The following is an 8,877-nucleotide window of genomic DNA, read 5'->3' as shown; positions in this document are numbered from 1 at the left end:
GCGTTCATCAGAAACAGAGATAGTGCCTAAGTTCACTTTGTGGGTCGGGAGGAAATGGACCCAACTTTCACCAAACGTTGATGTAGTCCTTTAACCAACCCTCTCTCAATAAACACCTTCATTTAACATCGCAGCAGCATAAGGTCGCTGTGTTACTGTAGCTAGCGTTCACTTTCAGAGCGACGTAGAACATAACGTACGGTAGCTCTCTGTTGTCACTGTTAGCTTTGTGTTCGTGCCGTAGATTAGCGAGCTCCACAAAGCTTATCATCAAACACGAGATGAGGAGAAGGTCACCTTGGAGTACGAGCTGAGATTCATTCATACTGGAAAACAGCCGATATGATCTGATCGCAGCACTGATTAAAGGACTGTTTGGACTGATCTGCTGTGTGTATTTCATCTGTTTCTGACTTTATATTGTGAATAAAAACTGTACATATCAGGAGTTCTTCTTTGCTACCTGATTCCACATGTTGACTCTGCGTCAGTCTGCGTTTGTTGAGAGGAATCACTCTGATTGGCTGTTGCGAATCGAAGCACGAGGAGAAAAACGGAAGCAAGTAACCGTCTTGAACAGTCCCATGTTACGGGTGGTGACGTCTTCTCGTAACGGTTCATGTGTCCGCGCTCTTCGCCGCCCTCGTCCTTTGCGATGTGTTCAAGTGCAAACTTTTATGGCCAAGACAAGATGAGTTTGTTTGTCGTGTGTCAGGAAGAGCAGACGTTAGATGAATCAAACGTTCAGACTCTTTCAGCCTGGGAGCAGTGAAATATCCCTGATGAGCTTTTTAGATGCGCACAGACGTTTCATTTTGTCAGCACCGTGTGGTTTGAAGCAGCGAGATGTCGGAGGGAGGACGTGGGCTCGCTTACATAATGAACAGCAGCGATGCAGCTTCACAGACGTCCTCCATCCTCCTCCATCGTGTCCTGTTAGAGATAAAAACAAGACGCAGAAAGTAGGTCAGTGTGTGTGTGTGTGTGTGTGTGTGTGTGTGTGTGTGTGTGCGTGTGCAACGTCACCTGAAGCCAGTCTTCATCAAATCCCTAGTTGCCTGGCGACGAGTTCACATTTGAAATAAAGCCTTTAACTGCAGGAACCTTTTTTCCCCTCACTCAGTGACACATCTCCGCTTTAATAAACGCGGCGTGGGCCGTCCTTCTTCTCCCCCGACATGTTTAATCCTCGTCTAATAAAAACAGTTCAAGCTTCTCGTTATAAATGAGTCACGTCTCGTCACATTTAGAAACGAGAGGAGCAAACCAGCTGACTCCGACTCTGACGAACATGTTGAATGAACCTTCAACACGCTGGGTCAGGAGACGTCCCCGTGTCAAACAGGTGACGTGTTTTACACATGGCGCTGCGTGTGAAGGCCGCACAAAACATGGACATGAAGGAGGCCGAGAATCATAAAAAGGAAGAGCAATGATAGGCTTACAACGCGGGAGGAACGGCGTGCCATTGGTTTAAAACGACACCAGAGCTTCATGAATACAACAATGATTTCCCATCATGCACCTTCCAAGCAGAACGCCACTTTGACATGTCGTCCTCTGTGTTCCATGATGGAGAGGAGAGATGTCCTCGTGTAGGTCTCAGCTGATGGTCCTCTGTGAGCTCGCTGTCAGAGCACAGGAGGCAGCTGAGGTGAAACCATGAAGCTAAATCAGGCCAGAGGAAGAGATAGGAAGTCCAGGCAGGGGGCCAACGTGTGAGCGTGAGTGTGTGTGTGTGTGTGTGTGTGTGTGTGTGTGTGTGTGTGTGTGTGTGTGTGTGCAGTCAGCGTGATGCTGCAGGAGGAGATCAGCAGGTTTTATCCTGCGTTTGCTTCCTCGTTGATGCAGCCGAGTGTGCGTGGTATCCTGCTGAGTCAGAGTGTGTGTGTGTGTGTGTGTGTGTGTGTGTGTGTGTGTGTGTGTGTGTGTGTGTGTGTTGTAGTCCAGGCCACATAAACTGAGACATACCAGAGAGCTCCAAGACCGAGTCCATAAATATCACAAAAAGTCCTCATGTCGTGTGCAGGGGGCGTGTCTTACGCGTAAGTCGGGGTCTTCACCCGTCTTTATGAACAATCAGGACTTTTAGAATCAACAAATACAGAAAACTAAATATTGGCCGTCATTGTTGGTGTACTCGAGACCATCCTGCAAACATCTGGGGCTCTTCATGAGGCCTGAAGTGGATCATGATGACCAGGGTCTGGTCTCCAGGTCCTGCAAAGTCTGACACTGCTGCTGTGCAAACATGGCTCATCAGGAACGCCATGTGAAACAGGAAGCCCGAGCTCCAACATGGACGCTGTATTTAACTGCGTTCACACCGATGGTAGCGTGCCGGTTCTTTGGACTATTCTAAACCATCACGCAGCCTGTTGGTATCGTCTGGTGCTGGCGAACAAAACACAAGTATTCTCGAGATAACGCCTGTTATGAATTGACGCTCTATAAATAAAGATTGATTGATTGATTGATTGATTGATTGAAGTATTCCAGGAGCCGTCAACTCGGCTGTGACATCATTCCTGAGGTCAATGGAACGCACCATTATATCCAATCAGGCCTAAAGGGGGAGGGGCTTAACGTTTTGACCGGGACAAACAAAAACCCTGTCGGGTTGTTCAGATCGACAATCCCGTCCGGGATAAATTCTGTCCTGGGTTTTGAAGCCATTCAGGCGAAGGCTGTGATTGGTGGACACGTTGGTCCTTTCCTGACTTCATCTGACTTTTTAAATCAACGAGAAACCAGATTAAATATCAAACGAGTTGTGAAGACGTGTAAGCGTTTCATGTTCAACCCTCCACAGAGTTTAAAGATGACTCTTCAAGGGTTAATGAGATGACGAGTGTTTCCACGGAGACGGCAGCAGCAGCCGTGGCCTCTGTGCAGCTCGGGCAGATTAAATCAGGCACATGATCGCCCTTAAAGTGACCACAGCCTGGATCTTAGGTAACAACGATTACAGCTCAGTGTGAGCAGAGAAAACAAACAGACTGACCCAGTTGAAGAGAAAGAGAGACAAAAAACTTCAGGAAATCAGGGTCAGCTCTTGGTCAGAGTCAGAGATTCTGTTCTGGCGTTGCTTTAAAAAGTGGAGCAGCTGATAAAAGGTTCCTCAGCTGAGCGAAGAATCATACGTGTGAGGTAAACCAGGAAGTTGAACCAAAGTTATCAAACTGTTTGGATAGTTTAAAAACGATGAATCTCTTTAATCACTGATCGTATGGAAAAAGTCGAGCCGACCGATCGATCGTCCAGCTGATAATATCCGCAGATATAAACGTAATAACTATATAAATCAGACTGCAGACTGATGCAGCGGAGCGGGAGGAACTTTAAATCAGACGTACGGTTTGAGCCGTGCTCAGTCACGTGACTCGCCCCGTCTGTACGTGTGTGTCAGAAACAGGTAAGCATACCTGAGGTACATTCTGTCCCATGTATAGGAGTCTTTAGTGTCGTGTCAGTGACCTGTTCATGTCGGGGTGAAACCTGTGAAATGCTCCTCGTGCTGATTGGCTGTCTTTGTTCCAGGAGCCAGAAGCCACACCCACTGCAGGACGTAGTTTGTATGTTTGTCGCTTATAGCTACACTGCAAGCTAACACACGCTAGCACAAGCTAACCAGCGGAGGTTGCCGCTTGCTCCCCGCCCACAAACGTCCCGAGTCCACCAACACAAACCAGAAGAGTCCAGTCAGAGGAGACGCCGTGCCAGTAAAGCTCATATGTGTAACAAAACGAGTCCCTTAATGTTGAAGTCTGCTGTTCAGAACATCCGGTGGTTGGATTGAGTGTGTTTCATAACGTGTCGTGTATCATGTCACATAGATCATCACTGATACATACATCACAATCACTCTTTTCTCTGGGAGTGTGAAACGTTTGGTTTCAGTTTCCAGCAGGCGGCCGCGGGCGTCCGGGGGGCGAGCATTTGAGACTCTGCCGTCCTTTGTTCCTGAAACGGGGTTAAGAGGCTTTTGATTCTCCTGCTGGAGTACAGATCAGGAGATACCGTGGAAAAGTACAGTCAGATCAGTCCACTGTGGCCGCTTCATGGGAACGTGATACCTGTGAGCAGAGTGTGTATAGCTGTGGTCCTGGTTATGTGTGAAGGGGAGAAAGCTTCATGAAGCAGACTGAACATTACTAATTAAAAAAGAGCAGACGAGCGCCGGACGATGCAGCTCAACCTCGTTAATCATCTTCAAATGATCTTCGTCCTTCGCCATGTGGCCGCCTCAAGCTGCAATATTTACGTCTCTTTCAACCTGAAGGTCATGAAGGCGGTGCGGTTACAGATGAGAGTGTGCGTGCGTGCGTGCATATGTGACTGTGTGTGAACGTGGAGCTCCAGCTGGGACGCCGACATGACGCAGCTGACGAATCAGAAGCTAAAAACACGTGAAGACGTCTGAGCTGAGTGAGAGGACGGAGTCGCGGCGCCACAAGAACGGCAGAGAAAGTTCAAACTGAACTCATGTTTTGTTTCGCTCCACATTACACATCCAATAAAGAGGTAGTTTTTATTTGCCCCTGCAGGTCTTCCTTATGGCTGGGAGGAGGCGTACACTGCAGACGGAGTGAAATACTTCATCAAGTAAGAACCAGACGTCTCACTCTTCATTCACTGTTGGACAGGAAGACTTTTTTAAGCTCTCTGTTATTGTAGCTAGCTAGCGAGCTAGCTTCAGGGTTTCACAGTGAAACTTTTTGGATTAGACGCCACGATTACGCCTCAGTGTATCTGCATGCATCGTGTTGGAGTGTAAAGAAACAGAACCAACATGACCTCCGTGAGAACGCCACTGTCGAGGACGCTCCTATAGAACGAAAAGTTGACGTATAGCCGTTTGTGTGCTCGCCCCTGGTGAGCCTGTGATTGGTCCTTCACAGGTTAAAAGATTCACACAAATCTCAAATGTGTTTTTTATGTGTTCGACCTCTGGCAGTCACGTGACCCAGACGACATCATGGAACCTGCCTGTGACGAGCGGCGGCGGCGTCCCGGGACCTCCTCCCGCTCTGGAGGCCTCCGAGCTGGATGCCGAGCGAGATGGAGAGGCGGCGGATCGAAGGCCGAACCCGTCCATAGAAACTGAGATGTAAACCCTGCAGCAGATTCTCCCTCCTGTCGTTCATGAATCCTTTCATTGATATTGTGTTTGTTTTGATGACCTGCAGTAACCTCTCCTGTTTGAGCTTCTTACAAACCCTCCAAACTTTATTTGAATTCATTATTTAAAGGCAGGGTCGGTCATTTCCTCCAGATCCACTTTTTTCTGGTTCTGGTTGAACTCATCTTTAGGTCCTGACAGAAGTTAATAACTCAGGTTCTCTGAAAAAGGAACAAAGTAAATCCATCATCTGTATCAGTTTGTAAGTCTGTAAAAACTTCAACCAATGTCTGCCACGAGGTACCAATCTGATGAACCAATCACAGGCCTCCCTGTCTCCCTGCTCTCTGATGAACCAATCACAGCCTCCCTGCTCTCTGATGAACCAATCACAGCCTCCCTGTCTCCCTGCTCTCTGATGAACCAATCACAGCCTCCCTGTCTCCCTGCTCTCTGATGAACCAATCACAGGCCTCCCTGTCTCCCTGCTCTCTGATGAACCAATCACAGCCTCCCTGCTCTCTGATGAACCAATCACAGGCCTCCCTGCTTTCTGATGAACCAATCACAGCCTCCCTGTCTCCCTGCTCTCTGATGAACCAATCACAGCCTCCCTGCTCGTTCTCTACCTCTTGCTCGCTCTCGCTCACACTCAAAGCTCTGAGAGTTTATACTGAGAGTTTACTGATCGCTGAATGAGACATGAGACGACGTCTACACCATGAAGGGATGAGCTGAGGTCACAGAGGGGGGAGGGGGCGTGGCTTTAGAGGGAGCACAGAAGTGAGGGGCGTGGCTTAAGAGGGAGCACAGAGAGGAGGGGCAGACGCAGCACTGAGGGAATTCTACTTTCATAATCATGCTCGTGTTAGAAAATGACCGACCCTGCCTTTGTATTGGTTTGTACATATTTTTGATTTGTGACATCAGGACAATAAGAGTGACATCAACGGTAAACTTAGCTTAGCATAAAGACTGCTAACAAAGGAACCTGCTCTGTCCCGCAGTAGCAGCTCTAACACTCTGTAAAATGTTTGTTTTATAATTGAAGATTTAGCTGAGAACCTTCAGTCCTGTTAATGTGCTAATATTGTTATTAAAGAAACATTTGTGCCCTCATCTGTCAGTGATTCTGCTTCTGTACATTTATTTACCTCTGTAGTTTGATCCTGACTCCAGACAACGTAAGAAGCTAAAGTAAAGCAGGACGTAAACACGTGGATTTCTGCTCTGAAGCTAGGCATCAATGTTCGAGACATCCTCAAGTGGACATTTGATGAACTGCAGTTTTTGGCACTTCCTCTTCAGTTTTCAGTCCTCGAGCTGTGGCTCGCCTGCCTTCAGTTCCCAGCATGCAGAGCGAGGGTTTGTTTTCGCTCCCCTGCAACAGGAAGGCTTTCTCAGTGTGTGAAGCTATTCTGAGAGGGTCGACATTCCTCCGTCTGAATTGTTCTTCGGGGCCACAATGGAGCCTGACGTTTGTCCAAACTAACAAGATGTGTTTTTTTCCCCCAAGATTCAAAGTGTTTATTGTCATGTGCACAGGAGGAAGCAGGTTAGCCTGGACTATGACATTCTTACTTTGCTGTCCACAAGGAATATATACAATCAAATATTACAAATTAAAGATATCTAAATAAGTAGTAATAACAGTAATATTAATATATATTCAAATATTCAAAAATAAGGCAGAGAAAGGGTCCAAGCACTGCAAGTAAACACCAGCCAATCAAAACGTCCGGTTTCCATCCGACTGAAGAAAAGGAAAAGATGACAGAGGAAGTTCTCTGAAGGTTTTATTTGTTTTCAGACAGAGCAGGAGGTTTTTATCCAAAGAGCATGAAAGCCTGTTTGAGCTTCAAGCCGTAAAAATAAAAGTCCGTCCATCCATTTTCTTATCTGAGCAGCAGGCGAAGAAAGTGAACCGAGACGTCCCCAAAGAAACGTTATCACGTTATTATGGTGTTAGCATAGCGCTGCATCCAGCTCCTCCTGGGGAGTGTGACCAGGACAAACAGGATCTATGATCCTTCCAGTGACTCTCCTCTGAGCTGCTCTTCATCCTCTTTGACCCTCATCCTCGCTGCTCTGCCTCAGCTGGAGGTCCGAGCAGCCTGAAGAAGCCCACAAATCACAGGCAAAGAGAAAGCGATTCTGACCCTCCCGGGCGCAGACTCACATCGACAAGAAACATGCAAAACACACTGTGGTCCAGTCTGGTCTCATGTTTGGTCTCTTTGTATACAGGAGTCATTTAAAGACACTGGACAGGAATAGAGTGTCCCGGTGGAGTCGTCCTCTGGAGGTCATAAATCCTACCCTGTCATTGTTGCAATCTTTTCTGCACCTGAATATTTCTGACCAATAATCAATGCGTCTAATGAAAGACAAAAAGCTGATCACATATCGTGTTTTTACAGAGCTGCAACATCTGTTACCAAAGAGTGCGATCAATATGGAGAACTTTTGTCTGGCAGTCTTTCCGTTTGACGTGGGACTAAAAACATTCTTCTCTGTTTGGATCTTTTGCTGACGTCTGTAGCAAAATGAAAGTCTGTAATAATAAGATTATTTTACTGTTAAGCTTCGGGTGATGAGGTCGTCGGGGAATCGTTTATTAAGCTGGCTGCTACGTGCTGTTGCCACAGTTGGAGTGTGTGTGAGATGTGAATGGTAGTATTTTTAGTGTGTGTACGAGGGCTGGAAGTGGAAGGGCCAAGTCAATATTCTTCCTGCCCACGGCTCCCAGTATTGATTTCCCTTCTCGCTCACTGGTGCACCTATAAATATCTGCTGGGCTTGGAAACACTAATGACATTACACAAACACACGCATGAGCCGTTTTCACACATGTGCAGTCAGAGAACTTCAGGAGGACTGAAATCCTCCTGACCCGCTCGCTCACACATGAACCGCACAGCAGAGACTCTCTCTGCCAGACAGGAGGGGGCGGAGTCTCCTGAGGCAATGACGTAAAAAAAAACGACCAGGAAGTGGCAGACTCCTCTACACGCCGCTCTGATGAGAATCAGTGTGTTTGTATGAACAGAATGTGGAGAAGAAGATGGAGGAGAACAGGAAACAGAATGCAGCAGGTTGATTAGAGCACGGAGACGGTAGAGGTGGCGTGCAGACAGTCTGTAGAGACGGTAGAGGTGGCGTGCAGACAGTCTGTAGAGACGGTAGAGGTGGCGTGCAGACAGTCTGTAGAGACGGTAGAGGTGGCGTGCAGACAGTCTGTAGAGGTGGCGTGCAGACAGTCTGTAGAGACGGTAGAGGTGGCGTGCAGACAGTCTGTAGAGACGGTAGAGGTGGCGTGCAGACAGTCTGTAGAGACGGTAGAGGTGGCGTGCAGACAGTCTGTAGAGACGGTAGAGGTGGCGTGCAGACAGTCTGTAGAGACGGTAGAGGTGGCGTGCAGACAGTCTGTAGAGACGGTAGAGATGGCGTGCAGACAGTCTGTAGAGACGGTAGAGGTGGCGTGCAGACAGTCTGTAGAGGTGGCGTGCAGACAGTCTGTAGAGACGGTAGAGGTGGCGTGCAGACAGTCTGTAGAGGTGGTAGAGGTGGCGTGCAGACAGTCTGTAGAGATGGTAGAGGTGGCGTGCAGACAGTCTGTAGAGACGGTAGAGGTGGCGTGCAGACAGTCTGTAGAGACGGTAGAGGTGGCGTGCAGACAGTCTGTAGAGACGGTAGAGGTGGCGTGCAGACAGTCTGTAGAGACGGTAGAGGTGGCGTGCAGACAGTCTGTAGAG

The 8,877-nt window shown here is 48.0% G+C and overlaps 2 protein-coding genes across 3 annotated transcripts in view; one reads left to right on the top strand and one right to left on the bottom strand.

The window, feature by feature from the left end:
- The window catches only part of stxbp4 (syntaxin binding protein 4), a 34,718-nt gene extending 28,991 nt beyond the window's left edge, over positions 1–5,727 (top strand). The window contains exons 21-22 of one of the 2 annotated variants that reach the window (XM_079372517.1): positions 4,548–4,605; positions 4,958–5,727. In XM_079372517.1, coding sequence (XP_079228643.1) covers positions 4,548–4,605; positions 4,958–5,114 — 215 coding nt within the window. In that variant the 3' untranslated portion in view covers positions 5,115–5,727. The remainder of the gene's footprint in view (positions 1–4,547; positions 4,606–4,957) is intronic. The other variant, XM_079372518.1, reaches the window with a different exon arrangement.
- LOC306842343 (transmembrane protein 100-like) overlaps positions 1–8,877 on the bottom strand; it is a 234,037-nt gene that overhangs the window by 190,045 nt on the left and 35,115 nt on the right. The window lies entirely within an intron of this gene.

The sequence above is a fragment of the Symphodus melops genome (genome assembly GCF_947650265.1).
Source record: "Symphodus melops genome assembly, chromosome: 21".
Taxonomy (NCBI): Eukaryota; Metazoa; Chordata; class Actinopteri; order Labriformes; family Labridae; genus Symphodus; species Symphodus melops.
Note: the sequence above shows the minus strand (reverse complement) of the source record. Positions and strands in the feature narration are given on the sequence as shown.